At 43.1% G+C, this 21,682-nt stretch overlaps 1 protein-coding gene across 3 annotated transcripts in view; it reads right to left on the bottom strand.

The window, feature by feature from the left end:
- Positions 1-1,020: 1,020 nt before the first annotated feature.
- Positions 1,021-21,682, bottom strand: part of DRAM1 (DNA damage regulated autophagy modulator 1) — a 47,944-nt gene continuing 27,282 nt past the window's right edge. For 2 of the 3 annotated variants that reach the window (XM_054443976.2, XM_063646640.1), the window contains exons 4-7: positions 16,180-16,357; positions 10,311-10,369; positions 4,339-4,431; positions 1,021-3,427 (exon numbers count right to left, since the gene is read on the bottom strand). In XM_054443976.2, the coding sequence (XP_054299951.1) occupies positions 3,383-3,427; positions 4,339-4,431; positions 10,311-10,369; positions 16,180-16,357 (375 nt within the window). In that variant the 3' untranslated portion in view covers positions 1,021-3,382. The remainder of the gene's footprint in view (positions 3,428-4,338; positions 4,432-10,310; positions 10,370-16,179; positions 16,358-21,682) is intronic. The other variant, XM_054443977.2, reaches the window with a different exon arrangement.

The following is a 21,682-nucleotide window of genomic DNA, read 5'->3' as shown; positions in this document are numbered from 1 at the left end:
GAATGAAGCCAACTGAGAAGAGGAAAGAGAAGATGGAGTCCTAATGGCACATTTAGATCCAGCCCCCATAAAGCCAGTTCCACTCCTAAGTGTCTCAGTTACTTGAGGCAATATAGATTCCCTTTTCCCCTTCTTGTTGGATTTCTGATTCCTTTTTCTCCTTCTTGTTGGATTTCTGATGTGTTCATCTCTGAATCTTGACTGACATAAACTTCTGATGCTAACGTTTGAGAATCTACGAAGATTAACCAATCGTGCCCACGTGGAAAACTACATGAATTAAGAAAGCATAAGGTTTAAATCGTAATCATACCTTTATACGTCCAAATGGATCTGGAATCATCTCCCAGATAAATCTACTTCATAGTAGTAGCCAAGTGACATTTTATAATTTAACAGAAAAACAAATTACTGGGCCGGGCACAGTGGGAGGCCGAGGCGGGCAGATCACGAGGTCAGGAGATTGAGACCATCCTGGCTAACACAGTGAAACCCCGTCTCCACTAAAATACAAAAAATTAGCTGGGCGTGGTGGTGGGCGCCTGTAGTCCCAGCTACTCGGGAGGCTGAGGCAGGAGAATTGCTTGAACCCAGGAGGCGGAGGTTGCAGTGAGCCGAGATCGCGCCACTGTACTCCAGCCTGGGCAACAGAACGAGACTCCATCTCAAAAAAAGCAAAAAAAAAAAAAAAAAAAAGAAAAGAAAAACAAATTTTAAAATAAATATTTCATTTCATTTAACTATTTCAGCCATGAGGTACAAGGAAATGCAAGTTCATGGAAATTAGAAATAATACCAAAATGTGAATAAGACCGGGTTTAGAGGTCGCATGGAATCTGCTGAATATGGTTGTCTGGAGTGATTTTTTGGCCTTCTCAGTTTGCCAAGACAGGTGTACCATTTGGTCTAGCCCATGTAACAATTTTCTGTGGTAACTGTCCAGGTTGAAGATAGTTGTCATAGAATGGTGATGCCGAAACAACTGAAATATTTATAGTACACAAAGAAAAACAGTCAACATTACCAGGCGATACAGACTATGTGTTTATTATGAAACTAACTGGTAAAGCAGAGTAAATCTCATTCTATATTATAGCACTACAAACATCCTTACTACAAACATTCCTTCATTTGTTCATTCATTCATTCATGCATTCAGTGAGTATTTCTTAAGCACCTAGAGTGTACCAGGAGGCACCGTGTTCATTGTGGCATTACAAAGATAAAGGCACATACTCTGCCCTCAAGGAGCTCCCAATCTAATTGTGAAGAGATGTGAAAATGAAGCATGAAAATCCATCGTGAGGAGTGCTGAGAACAAAAGTCTGCTCGAAGTGAGGCAGAACTATGGATTCATTCCACCACAGGTCCCATGGGAAAGGTATGTGGCATTTCTCCTCCTCTTCAGAATAATGAATGCTTGACATAGCTTTCGTCACTGTCTTTCAGTTCCAGTGATACAAGGGGGATCCCCAGCATTACAACGAGTCACAGTGAACCCAGAAATGATTAGCATTCTTTTTATTCATTTATTTATTTACTTATTTTTGAGACAGGGTCTCACTCTGTTGCCCAGACTGGAGTGCATTGGCATGGCTCACTGCAGCCTCCACCTCCTGGGCTCAGGTGATTCTTCCACCTCAGCCTCCCAAGTAACTAGGACTACAGGCACATGCCACCACACCCAGCTAATTTTTGTATTTTTGTTGTAGAGATGGGATTTTGCCATGTTCCCCAGTCTGGTCTCAAAGTCCCAGGCTCAAGCGATCCTCCTGCCTAGGCCTCCTAAAGTGCTGGGATTACAGGTGTGAGCCACCACAGCCAGCCAGCATTCTTAATGTTTTCTTACAAAGGTGTTTTTCTGTCAAACTCTTCGATTCACTTAAAGAAAACCATTTATGATGCATCTTAAAGAAAGCATGCTTACATTTGCCTTTTATTGTCAGATTTCTCTACTTGGCCTTATTAAAGGGCCCAAATGGCAGTGGTAGGGGTGTGGGACGTGTTCTAATAACATATGCTAAACACGTAGAGGGGAGGCAGCTTGTCATTGCAGAGGTACCTGCCACTGAGCCTCACCCCTTTACTCACCCAACAAATAATGAGGAGCTACCCCTAACTCCATACACCCCCATGCCCTCTGAAGCTGTCTACATGGGCTGCTCTGCCCTTGGCATGTGCCCTTGAGGGCTGATCCCACTTGGCCACACATGGGTTTATGCTCTAGGGTCTTTGAAAGAGAGAATTCCTGCTCTTCACCTTTCAAGCCTAAGCCTTAACATTTCAAGGGCTGTTTCTTCCTCTGGAATAACTTGCTTTTTATTGGTCATTCATGATTTGGGTGAAAAGATGGAGTCTGTAGTTCTTGCTTAACACAAAGGGCTTGACTCATATTTCCTATAGTGTTGTGGGACATCCAGTCACAGGCATGAAGAGGAGGAGCAAATAAACAGCACCCTGAACCCAGAAGTTCTTCTTGGCTGCCCCCTTCTCCATTCTTCTTGTCTAGCTCTTGGGCCTTTCTTCTCTTTGCCACATTTACTGGCATGAAGTGAATTTGAGATGTGAGCTTCAGTTTTGAGTCAGACTATATATCAAGTTGTGCCAGCAACAATAAAGGATGATTTTCACCTGACTTGCTGAAACCATTCCACCTGGAATTACACCCACTACGAATGGGCAATTAGCAGCAAGAACAAAAGGTGCGGCCTCATGAGCAGGGAGAAACAAGGTGGCAGAATTTCAAAACCAAGGTCTTCCGTATTCACTTAGAGTTACTGTACATGGTGGTATAAAGGCCTCTCAGTAGAAGCACTTTGCTTAGTTCGGCTAAAAATCAGAGTATCTTAGTGTTAGTGTATCAACTAAATCTTTATGATTTGGGTATATGATCTTTATAAATTGAATTTTATAAATGCTCTCATGATAAAAAAATTATACAGTTCATTCACTAAGAATAAAATTTACAAATGAATATCCCCTGATTTCACTTTGTAATAAATGTACTGAACCTAAATTACTCATTTAGTGTATTTCCATAAATCGCACACAAATAAAAATAAACGACAGAATCTGTACAAAAATAAGAGCTCTCCATTTTTTGTAACACCTTATTTTTTCTGTATATGAATTTGTTAATACAAAAAAAGTCTACTTAGAAAATTATAAAAACATCACTACAGTGTCATAAGGCTGTACATTCTCTAGGAAACACATCTTTAGAAATAGTACAACTATTAGGAACTTGTAACGAAATTCAAGTCCTGGATGTGCTGCAGATGCATCCCAATAATCAGGGTGGCCTCAAAACCCTGTCTGTCCTCTGTAGCACTTTTAGAAATGGCCTGCGACATTCACTGAGTGAGATCGAATTGTTCTTTCTTCAAATATCACCATTGATTTCTGTGGATATCCTTAGGGTGACACTCTATTTTTAAAAATGAAAGAGAAAGGTTTAAAAGAAGTTAAACAATCCCAACATCGACAATGACATTTCCAACAGCTCTGCACCACCTAAGGAATGATCTCACTATGGTTTGTGCTATGCGTGAGTCAGGTCCTAAAGAATTTTCTTGGCTTTCTGTATCCTTTGAGCTAATAATTCACTTGTTTCAAAATGTAAGATTTTTCCTGTGGACAAATCAGATATAGTCCCATCTTCTATCTGCTTTGGGAATGTTTTTTGAACAACACACTTTTATTTTTTATTTATTCATTTATTTATTTATTTTGAGACAGAGTCTCGCTCTTGTTGCCCAGGCTGGAGTGCAATGGCATGATCTCAGCTCACTGCAACCTCCGCCTCCCAGGTTCAAGCGATTCTCCTGCCTCAGCCTCCCGAGTAGCTAGGAATACAGGCATGTGCCACCACCCCCAGCTAATTTTGTATTTTTAGTAGAGACGGGGTTTCTCCATGTTGGTCAGGCTGGTCTCGAACTCCTGACCTCAGGTGATCTGCCCGCCTTGGCCTCCCAAAGTGTGGGATTACAGATGTGAACCACTGCACCCAGCATACTTTTATTTTTTAAAAAGCTATATTTACTTTGTATTACTTGGAACTAGTAAGTGAGACCTCCTAAAAGAAAACAACCAGGATACATGACTATTAACATCAAACAGCAGAGGACATATGAAAATCTCATTGGTGGGAGAGCTATTAAAGATGCCTCCCACTGGGAATAAGCTAACACATGAAGTTGCACAAACCTTACATATTTTTGTCAAACACATTAAGGATAAAAAGTAGGTGCTCTTTTTAAAAATGCAAAATGTCTTCTGCAAATTTTTACTAATCCTAATTGTCAGCAATTTAAAACATTTGAATTGATAAACACCTACCTGGAAATCTTGGATGAAAGTTAGGAAGTAGAAAATAAAACCAAAGGCCACTGTCCATTCACAGATCGCACTCACTACGTGATATACATAATCCTAATGCAATAATAAAGAAACAGAATTTAGCCTAAAAAAAACTCACTTTAATGTACATACTGAAATACAATGAGGAGGTTCAACCAAAGGAAAAAGCTGTCCAGTGAGCATAAGTCACAACTTTGAGGATATACGGTAAGCACAACCACGTTACTAAGTGTCAGGGCACCTGCCCACTGAGAATGCGAAGGCAGGTATTCCAAAGTTCTTTCTGGCTCGCACAAACTCTCGTTTTAAGATTCAGTTTGTCACTTCAAAAGGTAGACTCAGGACTACAAAATGGCTGAGACTGGGAAGCAAATTTGGACTCAACAGAAGAAAGAAATTTCCATACAAGGCATGACTTGGTCTCGCTCTGCTGAGAATCCCTAAGTGTAAGGGCATACTTAACAAGTGCTCTCACAGTTGTTCCAAAGAAAGTGTGTACACATCTAGATGAACTTGGCCAACTAGTCCCCTAGGTTTCGTGTTTCCCTGTTTATATAGAAATGATCATTCAGGAAATAGTTCTGCTTAACATCCTAAGGTAAATACAGCTACAAAGAAAATGCTAATAATGGACATCCACATGTTAACTGTATATCTTCTTGGAGGCAAGAATGAGAGAATGGAAGCCAAGGAGAATGGCTTCAATCAGATGTTCCAAACTCAGTTGCCTATGGAGGCCAGAAAATTAACAATAATAAATAAAACTGATGGTTGTGAAAAGAGAGGGAAGTTTGGGGGCCCACGCCTCATCAGCTCAATTCCATGGGAAAATAATACACTGGTGTTGCTTTCAAAGAGGTTTTTAAAAAAAAAAAAAATACCGTGTGTGTGTGTGTGTGTGTGTGTGCGTGTCTGTGTGTCTGTGTGTCTGTGTATGTGTCTGTGTGTGATATCCCCTGATTTTTCAGTACTGGAAGCTAATTTTAAAACTCTGTTGCAGTGGCTCACACCTGTAATCTCAGCACTTTGGAAGGCTGAGGCAGGAGGATCACTTGAGCCCAGGAGTTTGAGACCAGCCTGGGCAACATAACGAGACAAAAAAAAAATTAGCTGGGCATGGTGGCCTGCGCCTGCATTCCCAGCTACTTGGGAGGCTGAACTGGGAGGATCACTTGAGCCTGGGGGATAGAGGTTGCAGTGAACCGTGATTGCGTCACTCTACTCCAACCTGGGTGACAGAGCAAGACTCTGTCTCAAAAATAATAATAATAATAAAATAAAAATAAATAAAACTCTGAGTCAGATATGCACGTCTGCATTCTGACGTTAGCTCACATGCCAAATGAGGCCTGGGGACTGTCAGTGTGCCCCCTCTGATTTCCTACGTCACTTTCTGCTCTGCTGAAATGAGGAACTACCCCTAACTCCCTACACCCCCATGCCCTCCAAAGCTGTCTACATGGGCTGCTCTGCCCTTAGCACATGCCCTTGAGGGCTGATCCCACTGCTGTTCTGCCCCAAACTGCTGTAGGCTACGAGGGTGAGTAAATGTGCTGGATCACAGGGCAGCTCCATGGTGACAGTTGTTTTCTTTGATCCTGTTTTCATCCAGACAGATCGAGTGGAGGCACACCAAGCCCTCTGAGTGTCACTCTTCACTCTCCTTGTCATGGTCACATCCACCCACTGTTTTCATGCTAGGTCACATCGAGGAGGACCTGACCAGCCTACAGTAGGAGGTAGAGAACAGAGGCTTCCTCCTTCTGGTACCAGCACCAGGGGACCTGCCCCATCCTGTATCATCCCTGAACAAGGAAGATGGCTTCTAAAAATAAAGGCAGAACTTCGGGGGGAATTTCCTAAGCATGATATTAATGAAAGTACATGGAACCAAGAGTCCTGAATGAAGGCAAAGCCCTAATATCCTTGCTATGTGAAATGAGATAGTGACATTATAATTCTCACCTCCCCCTACCAAGTAAGTCACTGCATATAAATGTGCTGTGAAAGCTGTAGATCACTACACAGAAGTTTGAGGCAGTACCTAAATGATTATTCAATGAATTAATGTAAAGGAAATTTTTTTACATCCTTTGATATTAGGAACAGAAGGAAATGCAAGAGTGGCACAGTCATTTATGGAGTGAATAGAAAACCATGTGCTTTTCACATTTTTAAGATAGAAAGTGGAATATAACAGATTTTTAACTGCCTGGGAATATACTTCGATAAGCCCTTCCCAGCAGCGGGTTTGCGGTAGAAGGTCTCCCCCGAGTGGCTGAAAAGTAAAGTACACCTGAGCTGCTCCGCTATGCGGTCTCACTTTCGGAAAGAGGTTCTCACCAATGGAAAGAGGAACTGAACCCCCTTCGCATGATGGGGCTAATTCCCCACATATAAGAAAGAAAAAAAAAACTGCTTTTTGCCTAGGTCTAACCTATTGACTAATTTGACCATTTTAAGGTTAGATTTTAAAGAAGCCCTTTTTTTTTTTTGAGATGGAGTCTCACTCTTCTTGCACAGGCTGGATGGAGGGCATTGGTGTGATCTCGGTTCACTGCAACCTCCAACTCTCCAACTCCTGGGTACAAGCAATTCTCCTGCCTCAGCCTCCCAAGTAGCTGGGACTACAGGTGTGTGCCACCACACCTAATTTTTTTTTTTTTTTTTTTTTTTGTACAGACAGGGTTTCGCCATATTGGCCAGGCTAGTCTTGAACTCTGGCCTCAAGTGATCCACCCGCCTTGGCCTCCCAAAGTGTTGGAATTACAGGCCTGAGCCAACACGCCCAGCCAAGAAGCACTTTTTGATCTCCTGTCTGGATCATTCTCTTCCTCACCATCTCCTGTCTCTCTTTTGTCTTGGCAGGCTTCCATTACCTGCCAGAGTTCTCCGTCTTGGGAAATCCTCCTGTCTCCTCTAGCCACCCTGGTGTTCCTCCTTTACCACTTACCTCCAGTCCAGAACAGAACTCAATAAACATTTGGTTGACAGCTGAATGAATGAACCATCCCTCTCACTATTTAACTTCTTGCCATTGGCTTCTAACCTCAGCGTTTTACTGAAATTACTTTTTGACAAACATCACTGACTCCCTTATTGCCCAAATTGAGGGACTTCATTCCTAAAGGCTGTTCAGCTGCATATGCCATAGTTAGCCATTTCCCTTGCCTTTGAAAAATGTCCTTTAGTCTCTGGGATCGTATCTCCTCTGGGATTAATCCATCGTTAGGATTAATTGCTATTGCTTCTGCATTTCCACAATGTGTTGTCTGAAGTCCAGTTCAGCATTTTTTTATTCTTCAAAGTATTACATTTAGCCATTGACAACTGGCTGTTTGCCCCTCTGAACTATAAAATCCCTCAGGATCCTCTATCCCATGGCCACCCTGCCCTCTATAATCTTTCACAGTCTTGCATGTGGTAGGGACTCATCAATGAGGTCTACCATACAGCACAAGTCTAGTTCTTCTCTCTGGTCCATGATCCCTTTACTTCTCCTTTGCTGGAGGTATTCTTCCACCCGATCCTTGGGGGAAAGAATCCTCTGTCTCTCACTAAGTCTCTTCTTTCCTGGGGTATCCTTGATTCTCCTACAAGACATCTAGATGAACCACTACTACAGGTATCTAACAGGATGAGTTGATCTCAGTGTCAAACATTTGGTTCCATGTGTTCTGATGCTTGGTCCAATATGTCCTGGTCTACCCCACACTCTAACAACTCTACCCTACACTCGGATGACTCCCAGTCCCACCAGAAGTCTAGGCCCACCGGGGTGCAAGCGATCCTTCCACCTCAGCTTCCCAAGTAGCTGGGACTACAGGTGCATGCCACAACGTCTGGCTAATTTTTGTAGAGACAGGGTCTTACTGTGTTACCCTGACTGGTCTTGATCTCCTGGACTCAAGCAATCCTCCTGCCTCAGCCTCCCAAAGTGCTGGGATTACAGGCATGAACCACGGCACCTGGCCTAGGCCCATGTTTCTAACCTTGATATCTCATCATATCCTCAGAGTCATCAATTCTAACCAAACTCATCCACTTCCACCTACTAAATTATTTATCCCTGTTAGGGGCCTTATTTCTGGTCAAGGGAATAAATTCTTTGGTTCACCTAAGATAAAAACTTAGAAGTCATCTTTGATTCATCATGCCACTTCATTCTTATGTTAGTCATTTGCCAACACCCATCAGATTTCCCCTATTTGAAATGTGAACTAGTAGAACTGCCTTCTCCTTGCCCTCCTAATGCCAAGCTCTCCAAGCCATCCCAGGCATTGCTTCTGTCTAACACTCATCTAATAATACTCTTTCTATTTGCTTTACTGTTCGAAAGTCTGCAGGTTGGGTGTGGTGGCTCACGCCTGTAATCCCAGCACTTTAGGAGGCCAAGGCGGGCAGATCACGAGGTGCAGAGATCAAGACCATCCTGGCTAACACGGTGAAATCCCGTCTCTACTAAAAATACAAAAGCTAGCTGGGCATGGTGGTGTGCGCCTGTAATCCCAGCTATTTGGGAGGCTGAGACAGGAGAATTGCTTGAACCCGAGAGGCAGAGGCTGCAGTGAGCCAAGATCACGCAAATGCACTCCAGCCTGGGCAACAAGGGCGAAACTCCGTCTCAAAAAAAAGTCTTCAAAGTCTTACTCTGGTCACCCATGTCAAGTACAAGCCTCTCTGCCTGCCTCTTACAGCCACTACACCCTTGCACAGTTATCCCTGGCTGCAGTGATTTCTCACTCTATCCTGAAATAAACTATCCACCACACTGGAGCTGGTATCATCCTCTCTACTTAACATTCCACGCTCCCTTTCGCCACCAAATACCTTCATTCGCACTGTCCCTCTACCCTCTTTTACTGAAGATAGATAGTTGAAGTGTTTAAGAATGAAATTAGAGGCTAGGTGCGGTGGCTGATGCCTGTAATCCCAGCACTTTGGGAAGCTGAGGCAGGCAGATCACGAGGTCAGGAGATCGAGACCATCCTGGCTAACACGGTGAAACCCCGTCTCTATTAAAAATACAACAAATTAGCTGGGGGTGGTGGCGGGCGCCTGCAGTCCCAGCTACTCGGGAGGCTGAGGCAGGAGAATGGCGTGAATCTGGGAGGCGGAGCTTGCAGTGAGCCAAGATTGTGCCACAGCACTCCAGCCTGGGCGGCAGAACGAGACTCTGTCTCAAAAAAATAAAAATAAAATAAAGAAAACAAAGAAATTAGAGGGCCGGGTGCAGTGGGTCATGCCTATAATCCCAGCACTTTGGGAGGCTGAGGCGGGGGGATCACTTGAAGCCAGGAGCTCCAAACCAGCCTGGCCAACATGGGAAAAACCCTGTCTCTACTAAAAATACAAAAATTAGCCAGGCATATGGCGCAGGCCTGTGGTCCCAGCTATTCGGGAGGCTGAGGCACAAAAATCACTTGAACCCAGGAGGCAAAGATTGCAGTGAGCTGAGATCACGCCACTTCACTCCAGCCCGGGTAACAGAGCGAGACTCTGTCTCAGAAAAGAACAAAACAAAACCAAAAATTAGCTGGGCCTGGTGGCGGGTGCCTGTAGTCCCAGCTACTTGGGACACTGAGGCAGGAGAATCGCTTGAGCCTGGGAGGCAGAGGTTGCAGTAAGCTGAGATTGCACCACTGCACTCCAGCCTGGGCAACATAGTAAGACTCTGTCTCAAAAAAAAAAAAAAAGAAGAAGAAAGAAAGAAAGAAAGAAATTAGGAACTCAAAATTTTGAAAATAATTCCAGGAAGCATTTGGAATTACCCTGATAGCTAATTACTACATACTGCCAAATGATTGGACAGTAAATTGATTACATGCCATGTTTATTTCACATTTTGCAACTTGTTCTAAGAAACGGCAGTGATCTTCCCTAGGCCTAGCCTGGCCACAAGCTCACATAACCACGTCCAACAACCACATTCACAACAACTTAAATGTTACCTTTTCTCTTGGATTCCACTCCAGCTTGGTTATGGAAATTAGTGAAGCACAGACAATCACTGAAAAAGGTAAACAGTTAAGGAAACTACAGCACACAACAGTTCCTTTAATGTTAAGACTAGATTATTCTCCTAATAATATAATCATTATACGCTGTTAAAATGTTAATACCAACATTTCTATCATCAATTAAAATGTTAATACCAACATTTCTACAATCAAACCAGTTATATTAGCTTCTTATAAACTCAAACTTTAAATTCAATGATGAGAGTTAAATAACAATATGGAAATACCTTCATAATAGTTTTCCAGTGTGTATAGTAAAATTTATTAAAATTTGTCGCTACATTTTGCACAACCCTGCATGTTTCTGGATCTTCCCACTTAAACTAGCTGTTTAAATTTGGTCAAAATGACTGACCCAGCAGTCCAAGATGGTTCTTTTTGAGTACTTCCCACTGAATAAAAATGCTTTTTCCCTAAAATACTATTTTCCTTTCCTTTTTTTTTTTTTTTTTTTGAGACGGACTCTCGCTCTGTCACCCAGGCTGGAGTGCAGTGGTGCAATCTCGGCTCACTGCAACCTCCACCTCCTGGGTTCAAGCATTCTCCTGCCTCAGCCTCCTGAATAGTTGGGATTACAGGCACCCACCACCATGCCCAGCTAATTTTTTGTATTTTTAGTAGAGACGGTGTTTCGCCATGTTGGTCAGGCTGGTCTTGAACTCCTGACCTCAGGTGATCTGCCAACCTCGGCCTCCCAAAGTGCTGGGATTACAGGTGTGAGCCACCATGCCCAGCCTAAAATACTATTTCCAAGGTAACAGCTTTAAGGAAAATGTTAAATTCCAAAGTGCCAAGGCTCATATACAAAAACAAGCTACAGAAACTCAAACTATTATCTTTAAAAAACAGACTTCTGTTGGGTAATTGGGTATAAGGTGAGCCCTTCCTTCCTGGCCCAAAGATCTGGCAAATCAAAGAGATTCGCCCCATATCAGACTTCAGGGATGATTGACACATGCCTACAGTCCAGCCTAATAATGCCGAGGGCTGAGGCTCCTATCTTCCACGGGCAATACTTTCTGCACGAAGGCAGTGATAACCATTTTGATTGAACTTAGAATGCAAAAGAGAAAGCTAGAGAGAAATGAGATGCTCTAAAAAGTCTGCAAAATATTAGAAATTCAAAATGTTAGGCCGGTTGCGGTGGCTCATGCCTGTAATCCCAACACTTTGGGAGGCTGAGGCGGGTGAATCCCCTGAGGTCAGGAGTTCGAGACTAGTCTGACCAACATGGTGAAACCCGGTCTCTACTAAAAATACAAAAATTAGCTGGGCATGGTGGCGTGCACCTGTAATCCCAGCTACCTGGGAGGCTGAGGCAGGAGAATCGCTTGAACCCAGGAGGTGGCAGTGAGCTGAGTTTGCACCACTGCACTCCAGCCTGGGCAACAGGGTGAGACTCTGTCTCAAAAAAAAAAAAAAAAAAAAAAATGTTGAGCCAAGCAAAGTTTAGAGCCTCCTCTGAATTCAGAGTCAGCGCCATCTCTCTTAACTCCCACCCCCCGCGAATTGTGCAGAGTTTAACACTTCTGATTCTCAAAATAAAAGAAGTAGAGAGCACAGAAGATTCTCTGATCATTTCATCACCTCACATCTGTTTCTAATAGTTTAAAAGCCTCTTAATTCTTTCCTTTATTTATTCTTAGTTCCATCTTCAGTGCACCAGGTACCATTCTGGTCTGGGGGTGGGAGAAGGGAAAACTTGGTCTCAGCTCTCAGAAATATCACAACTTTGTTGGACCAGACCCAGGGAACGTACCATACTAGAGAGAAAAGAACTGGGTACAGCAATGACTGTAAGGGAAAATTATTAATTCAGAATGGAATGGGAGAAAGCTTCATTAAGTGAAACTTAATGTAGGTTGTGAAGTTTAAGGAGCTCTCTAGAGCAGCACCATCCCACAGAAATATGTGTAATTTTTAATTTTCTAATATCCAAATTTATTTATTTATTTATTTGAGATGGAGTCTCGCTCTGTCACTCAGGCTGGAGTGCAGTGGTGTGATCTCAGCTCACCTGCAACCTCCGCCTCCTGGGTTCAAGCGATTCTCCCGCCTCAGCCTCCTGAGCAGCTGGGATTACGGATGCCCACCACCATGCCTGGCTAGTTTTTCTGTTTTTAGTAGAGATGGGGTTTCACCATGTTGGCCAGGCTGGTCTCAAACTCCTGACCTCAAATGATCCGCCCACTTCGGCCTCCCAAAATGCTGGGATTACAGGCATGCATGACCCCTAACTTAATATTAATAATATATCTTATCTAACCCAACACATAAAAATATTGTCAATATAAGATATACATAATATGCAAAACATATCTTATATATTGATAAACAACATACATCTTATTTGACTCAATATATCAAACAATATTGCTGACGATATTATCATTTCAATGTGTAATAATATAAAAAATTATTGAGATATTTTACTTATTTTTCTTATCAAATCCTTGAAATCAGGTGTATGTTTTACATTTAGGACACATCTCAATCTGGACTAGCCACATTTCAAGTATGCAAAAGCCACATGTGGGTACCATATTGAAACAACAGCTCTAGCAAGACAAAGCGGAGGAGGATAATCCAGCCAAGTAGAGATTGATTAAAAACAGAGGACAACAAACAACCAAGCCTGAGGGAGAAGCCATAAAAACAAGCATGAAGAAATAAATAGGAGGTCTCAGATCATGGGTCTCATGCAGAGGAACCTGGACTTTATGCGGTTGGTGACTTCTGTGAAGGCTTTCAGAAGCTTTAGAAGCCCGGTGCAAGACAGATAATTCATCAGGAAAGGTTTAGAAGCAGGATTCTAATGTCTGCCTGACTAGGTGCCTCGGTTTCTTCGGTAGTCAAATGAGGCTATTACCCAGAAATACTGCAGTAAGAAGAAATCAGGGCGTTTTAAAGATGCTTTCAATTCTTTTTTTTGAGACGGAGTCTCACTCTGTCACTTGGGCTGGAGTGCAGTGGCACAATCTTGGCTCACTGTAACCTCCCACTCCTGGTTCAAACGATTCTCCTGCTTCAGCCTCCCAAGTAGCTGGGACTAAAGGCATATGCCACCACGCTTGGCTAATTTTTGTATCTTTAGTAAAGATGAGGTTTCACCATGTTGGCCAGGTTGGTCTCGAACTCCTGACCTCAAGTGATCCACCTGCCTCAGCCTCCCAAAGTGCTGGGATTACAGGCGTGAGCCACCGCACCCAGCCTATTTAAAGATGCTGTCAATTCTTTGTAAGGAAATATAAATACCACTCTAACGTTTAAGACAGAAGATCTTTTCATGTGGATGAATTCCTTCAAGCTAATCTGAAATAGGGTTGTAACCCCCTTCTGTGTGGGGCTGCTTCCTGTTGGCATGACTTATAATAAGAACTTCCTAGAGGCCAGGCGCAGTGGCTAACACCTGTAATCCCAGCACTTTGGGAGGCTGAGGCAGGTGGATCACCTGAGGTCAGGAGTTTGACACCAGCCTGGCCAACATGGTGAAACCCCCGTCTCTACTAAAAATATGAAAAGTAGCCGGGGGTGGTGGTGGGCACCTGTAATCCCAGCTACTAGGGAGGCTGAGGCAGGAGAATCGCTTGAACACGGGAGGCGGAGGTTGCAGTGAGCGGAGATCGCACCATTGCACTCCAGCCTGGGTGACAGAGCGAGACTCCGTCTCAAAAAAAAAAAAAACTTCCTAGAAATGAGAATTATTAGTAAGTGAAACTCTGAGGCCTGAAATGCTTATTTTGCTAAAACTCTCTGACTTTGATATCTAGGGATCTGTTTCCGAAGTTGGAAGCAAGGGAAGATTTCCTGCATCAAGAAACTTTGATTGTAACACTACAACCACTATTATGAATTTTACAACTAACACAAGATAAAAAGTTGAAGGAGATATATTCAAAGAGAAAGTGTTCCTTTAATCCATAAGTAAGACAAGGAATTTGAGAAGCAACTATCTTAGGAACAAGGGTATATATTTTGTTGGTAAATTTCTCGGTACTAGGATTTGGCTACTCTGTGCTTGGAGATTTTGTAATTAAAAACGTCCTTCCCCAAGATGGAAAAAAAACCCAAAATCATACTTAGACTTCACATTTTGTAGTTTCTACTTTAGAAAAGAAACACAAAGCTTAATATTTAGAAGCAAGTGATGTGTTTTCACTCCATCTTGCCCACTTCATACCGTAACAACCCAGACTAACAAAAGTGCCGCCGATAACATAGTTACAATTTTCCTACAATCTGACATTAGTCATCATTGTTTAATGACCCTGAAGCTTTCTCTGATATGACTACAGATGGTATTTTGAAAGATGGGGAATTCTGCAACTCTTTAAGACAACGGCTTTTTTTCTTTGTTAAATACTTCATTAAAGAAAAGAAAAAGAGAAAGAAAAAGCTTTCGTTTCCTCTAAATCAGAATCTACAAGCATGCTAAATTTATATTTTCATTTCCTTTCAGATTGCTGAGTTAGAAAATAAAATGGATTTCATTTTGAAAATGAAATGAGTAACTATAAAAAGAAAAGGCTAAATATTTTAATTTACTCAGTAATAAGTGATTTAGAGCTTTTTAAAAATCTCTTCACATGGATGAGTAAATCAAACTGTCTTGCCACCTACGTACAGGGAGGGGGAGAGTTTAGCCTTGAGGGACTTCGTGGGGCTATTACTTTGAGTACAATATCAATATTTGGTGTCTTTAGCCAAGCACTACAAAGAAAAATAAATATTTTCATATGGCTCATGAAACTGGCCCTGTGAGAAGGAAAGTAAACAGAGACTGAAGTGTTCCTACATTTTCCACCCTTCTTTCATACCATTCTTCCCCCTAAAGAGACTTTTGATCTAACTAGACAATGTTGAGACATTTTCTTAATGATCTACACTTTTTTTTTTTGAGACGGAGTTTCACTTTTGTTGCCCAGGCTGGAGTGCAATGGTGTGATCTCGGCTCACCGCAACCTCCACCTCCCGGGTTCAAGCAATTCTCCTGCCTCAGCCTCCCAAGTAGCTGGGATTACAGGCATGTGCCACCATGCCCGGCTAATTTTGTATTTTTAGTAGAGACGGGGTTTCTCCGTGTTGGTCAGGCTGGTCTTGAACTCTCAACCTCAGGTGATCCACCCACCTGAGCCTCCCAAAGTGCTGGGATTACAGGTGTGAGCCACCGTGCCCGGTTTGATCTACACTTTTATCCCAATTGTTTTTCTGAAAAACGTGGAAACTTGGTTGTTATCCTTTGCTTTTTCTTTTTTTTTTTTTTTTTTTGGTTGTGGGGAAAGGAAGTGTCAAGCTTTGCTAAGACACCGTGACAAAGATCCTTTGCTTGGCTGAACTTTAGTCAAGCTCCTGAAACTTCTCCTAGGTCCATCTGTGCACTTCCTTGTAAGATCCAGTTTTAGCAAAGAACCCTGGCTAAGTCAGTTTAGCAAGGACCCCCCCCTCAACCCTGATATCTGATCACACTCGATATCTGATTGGGTTCCTCCTCCTCCACCCTTCCCAGGTGATGTCTGATCACATGGCCAGTACTCAACAAGAATCCTGTTAGGTTGGTTTGGCCAGAATTCCCACTCATCCTTGAGGTTTCCTTTTAGTACTTTTCCATTCACTGACCTCATCCTACTCCTTGGCTATAAATTCGCACTTGCCAATGCTGTATTCAGAGTTGAGCCCAATCTCTCTGCCCTGCTGTCAGAACCCATTGCAGTGGTCCCTATAAAGTCTTCATTACCCTTCTTTAACAAGTGTCATTGAATGTTTTATTCCTTTAACAAGGCACAAATGTGAAAAAGGATACTGGGGATGACAGCTGCGCAAGAAACGGCAGAGATGACCATCCGTATGTGGCATGTCGAGAGACTGTTCCACTGGGGACACGATTTGTAAGAGATGATGGACTGTAGGAGCGTGTACACGACACCACAGACAAAGGCCAAAAGAGCACCCCCGTCATGAACCACTGGCACAGCTAACTCCTGGAGAAAAAGTCATAAATGTGTGTTACTCTGGGTGGGTTTGTCAACATCGAGCTGCGAGCACTCTCACTCTGGGCTGCTTTGAGCCGTTGGTCATCACAGATGCACCACTTCTTGGAAAATGTGGCTGTTTGACTACCAAAAGAAAAGCCTTCCAGGTGCTGAAGTTAATGCCAAAAAGTTGGTTGTTCCACAGCGAACCTGGGCTCATGGGACAAGGAAAGGAGGTCTGCCTTAGAGGTGGGAGGGTTCAGTATGGTGGGCTTCAGAGTCTGGTATACCTGGATTAAAAGTCCTGACTCCACCATAGGGCTCTGTGACCTTACTGCAAAGCCTCATTTCTGTATCTAAAAATGGGCATAATCATCTCAGTCTTGCATGTTTGCAGTGAAGATTATAGGATACATATCAAAACAATTTTCTTTTTTTGTTGTTGTTGTTTTTGAGACAGAGTTTCACTCTTGCTGCCCAGGCTGGAGTGCAGTGACACGAACTCGGCTCACTGCAACCTCTGCCGCCCAGGTTCAAGCAATTCTCCTGTCTCAGCTTCCCAAGTAGTTGGGATTACAGGCACGTGCCACCACGCCTGACTAATTTTTGTATTTTTAGTAGACACGGGGTTTCGCCATGTTGGCCAGGCTGGTCTTGAACTCCTGACCTTGTGATCCTCCCACCTCGGCCTCCCAAAATGCTGGTATTACAGGTGTGAGCCACCACACCCTGCCTTTTTCGTTACAGAAATTTTTGTTTGATGTCATCAATAAACTTCAGTATGATATGATTGAAAAAAAAAACCAAAGTCCGTGACTCATTCCATGATGGTGCCAAGGGTGGTTTGGGGTTTTTAGGCTCCCTGCTCCCTGATAATCTCTACTCATCCCTCCCAAGGCACCTCAAATGAACACACCATCTAAGTAAAAACCACTGCTTTTGTTATGCAAATGCGGCTTCTTCTTTTTCTTCTTTTTTTTTGAGACAGGGTCTCACTCTGTTGCCTAAGTGGGAGTGCAGTGGCATGATCACAGTTCACTGCAGCCTTGAATTCCTGGGCTCAAAAGACCCTCCCACCCCAGCAAGTAGCTGGGACTACAGGCACATGCCACCACACCCAGTTCTGGCTAATTTTTTTTCAAAGGCAGCTTCTAAATAAGTTCCCTGTCCCTGCCATCCTGTAACCAGCCATTTCAACCAGAAGGCAGCCCCTATGCCAGTCTAGGCAGAAAGTTGGTGCAGACCCTGTACACACTACACACTCAGAATGCACCTCACCTTCGGCTCCTTTCTTTTCTTTTCTTTCTTCTTTTTTTTTTTTTTTTTTTTTTTTGAGGCAGAGTCTTGCTCTGTCGCCCAGGCTGGAGTATAGTGATGAGATCTCAGCTCACTGCAACCTCCACCTCCCGGGTTCAAGCGATTCTCGTGCCCCAGCCTCCCGAGTAGTTGGGATTACAGGCATGCACCACCACGCTGAGCTAATTTTTCTATTTTCAGTAGAGACGGGGGTTTCTCCATGTTGGCCAGGCTGGTCTCGAACTTATGACCTCAGGTGATCCACCCACCTCAGCCTTCCAAAGTGCTGGGATTATAGGCATGAGCCACCACACGCGGCCTCGGCTCCTTTCAAATGTGCACTGTGCACAACCTTCCAGTCGAGGAACATTTAGATGGAACCACTGGGTCTCGACTTAAGCTTGAAAATGCAAGCTTTGCAAAGGGCAAGTTAAAGTGTTGTCCAGGAGAGCCTGGTTTTGACCACAGGCCACCCCTTGGCCTCAGCTCATGGTGAACACACTCTTCCCCCAGCTTCCCTCTGACCTAAGCCACCTGGGCTTCCCCAGCACCACAATGTTTGCCATCCAGACAGTTCAGCCTCAAGCTGGAGCACAAATGAACTGATATTAAATTTTCATTCACCACATAAGAAAGGGAGGTGCAGAAAAAAAAAAAAAAAAAGACCTTTTAACCTATTTCTAAGGAAATGTATTTCCTAGTATCAAACCTAGAAATAAGGGGAGAAATTCATTACATGATTGGTATTATATTCAAATATGACTGCACTGACTCTGCAACACATCACATAGTTTCTGTATACCTAAGATACCTTGCATGGGCCAGGTACCGTGGCTCACGCCTGTAATCCCAGCACTTTGGGACGCTGAGGCAGGTAGATTACAAGGTTAGGACTTTGAGACCAGCCTGGCCAACGTGGTGAAACCGCGTCTCTACTAAAAATACAAAAATTAGCCAGGTGTGGTGGCGCGTGCCTGTAATCCCAGCTACCAGCGAGACTGAGGCAGGAGAATTACTGGACCCCAGGAGATGGAGACTGCAGTGAGCCGAGATTGTGCCACTGAACTACAGTCTGGGTGACAGAGCGAGACTCCATTTCAATAAATAAATAAATAAATAAATAAATAAATAAATAAAATCAGACGGGCATGATGGTGTGTGCCTGTAGTCCCAGCTACTTGGGAGGCTGAGGTGGGAGAATCACTTGAGCTTGGGAGACCAAGGCTGCAGTGAGCTATGATAGCACCACTGCACTCTAGTCTGGGCAATAGAGTGAGACCTTCTCTCCAAAAATAAAATAAAAATAAATAAAAGACTGGGCACAGTGGCTTATGTCTGTAAACTCATCACTTTGGGAGGCCAAGGCAGGTGTATCACTTGAGCTCAGGAGTTCAAGACCAACCTGGGCAATGTGGTGAAACACTGTCTCTACAAAAGCTATAAAAATTTGCTGGGCATGATGGCAGAACCTGTAGTTTTAGCTACTCAGGAGGCTGAGGTGGGAGGATTGCTTGAACTCACAAGGCAGAGATTGCAGTGAGCCGTGATCGCACCACTGCATTCCAGCCTGAGCAACAGATCAAGACCCTGTCTCAAAAAATAAAGGTAAAAATAAAAATACAAATAAATAAATAAATAAGATTCCTAACATAGGCATATAGATTCAGGGACGTTACATATGAAAAATAAAATACAACAGGGTACGGTGGCTTGTGCTTGTAATCCAAACACTTTGGGAGGTGGAGATGGGAGGATCACATGAGGCCAGGAGTTGAAGAACAGCCTCAGAAACATAGCAAGATCCCATCTCTACAAAAGTGAAAATAAGAATTAGCTGGGCATGGTGATGCACTCATAGTCTCAGCTACTCAAGAGACTGAGACAGGAGGAGTTCAAGGTTTAGTCTAAGCATTCAAGGTTACAGTGAGCTATGATTGTGCTATTGCACTCCAGCTTAGGTGACAGAGCGAGACCCTTTCTCAACCAATCAATCAAAAAAGCAGGGAAATGATTTTTAGATCAGACATGAATTTTCGATAAAGTTAAAATCTGGCACTCTTTTTGGACTGCTTTTTAGAAACTCTCTTGGTAATTTAAAAGGTAATAACAACAACAACGAGAGAGAGAGAGGGATAATGGTTAAATAAAGCTCTATCACTCAGCGCTTCAAAAAAAAAAGAATATGTGAATACTGACAGGGTTAAACCTTGGAAAGTTTCTTTTCTAAAAAGGAAACTTTAAAAGTTTTTATTTTTAATTGACAAATAATAATTGTTTATAGGCTGAGCACGATGGCTCACGCCTCTCAGCACTTCAGGAGGCCGAGGTGGGCGGATCACCTGAGGTCAGGAGTTCAAGACATGCCTGGCCAACACGGCAAAACACCATCTCTACTAAAAAATACAAAAATTAGCTGGGCGTGGTGCCAGGTGCCTGTAATACCATCTACTTGGTAGGCTGAAGCAGGGATAATTGCTTGAACCTGAGAGGCGGAGGTTGCAGTGAGCCGAGATCGCGCCACTGCACTCCAGCCTGGGCAACAGAGAGAAACTCTGTCTCAAAAAACAATAATAATTGTTCATATTTATGAGGCTTGTAGGGGTGTGTGTGTGTGTGTGTGTGTGTGTGTGTGTGTATGTGTGTATGTGTTTCCAGAGGCATGGTCTCCCTGTGTTGCCCTATGTTGCCCAGACTAGTCTCAAACTCCTGGGCTAAAGCATTCCTCCTGCCTTGGCTTCCCTAAGTGCTGGGATTACAGGCATGAGCCACCACACCTGGCTGTAGATGTTTTGATGCATGTTTACACTATGGAATGATTAAATCAAGGTAATTAACATATCAATCACCTCACATACTTATTCATTTTTCTGTGTGATGAGAACGTTTAAAATCTACTGTTTTAGCAATTTTGAAATATACAATACACTATTATTAACTACAGTCACCATGCTGTGCAGTAATAGATCTCCAGAATTATTAATTCAGTCTCACTGAAACTTGGTACCCTTTGACCAATAACTCCCCCCTCCTCATCTTCCTCTTCACTCCTGTAACACCATTCTACTCTGTCCTTCTAGAAGTCTGATTTTCTTAGATTCCACATATAAGTGACAGCATTCGGTATTTGTCCCTCTGTGACTGGCTTATTTCACTTAGCATAAGGTTCTCCAGGTTCGTCCATGTTGCCACAAATGACAGAATTTCAAAAAGAAAACTTTCTGAAGGAAAATAAAGTATTGACAGAAGTCACTGAGGACACACCAAAAAGTAGCCATCTCACCCACCCGTTTGGGGAAAAGATTATCTGTGAAATTCTCAAAAATGTGATTTATTGCAACTCAAGAAAAATCACCATGGCTGGGCACGGTGGCTCACGCCTGTAATCCCAGCACTTTGGGAGGCCAAGGCAGGCAGATCACTTGAGTTCAAGTCCAGCCTGGCCAACATGGTGAAACCCCATCTCTACTAAAAATACAAAAATTAGCTGGACATGGTGGTGGGTGCTTGTAATCCCAGCTACTTGGGAGGCTGAGGCATGAGAATCTCTTGAACCCAGGGCGGAGGTTGCAGTGAACCGAGATCGTGCCACTACACTCTAGCCTGGGCGACAGAGTGAGACTCTGTCTCCACCAAAAAAAAAAAAAAAGAGGCAGTCACACTCTCTCTTGCCCTCACATCTCAAAATCGTCTTGAGTTAGCTCAAGTTGGTTTGCTCCTGAGATGACAAAAATGAATTACAGGATACCAAACAAGGAAGTTGTAAAGATACAGTTATCGGAACAATGACAAGTCAAACACTTTGCTCCTTGGGAAGTTAAGATTCTATTTCTGGCTTTTGTGAAGATTTAATCACATCATTGAAGACTTAAGGGGAACCAAAAGTTGAAATTATTTAATCATCTAAGTTTTCTTCTTAAAGTCAGCCCTTAAATGGTTTAAAAACTGACATCTGTATCTCTCATGATGTGGTTATTCAGAGGATAAAGTGACATATCTATACTAACCCCCATTAAACCATAACCACACTGTACTAGACAA

This window comes from Pongo pygmaeus, chromosome 10, assembly GCF_028885625.2.
Source record: "Pongo pygmaeus isolate AG05252 chromosome 10, NHGRI_mPonPyg2-v2.0_pri, whole genome shotgun sequence".
Taxonomy (NCBI): domain Eukaryota; kingdom Metazoa; phylum Chordata; class Mammalia; order Primates; family Hominidae; genus Pongo; species Pongo pygmaeus.
Note: the sequence above shows the minus strand (reverse complement) of the source record. Positions and strands in the feature narration are given on the sequence as shown.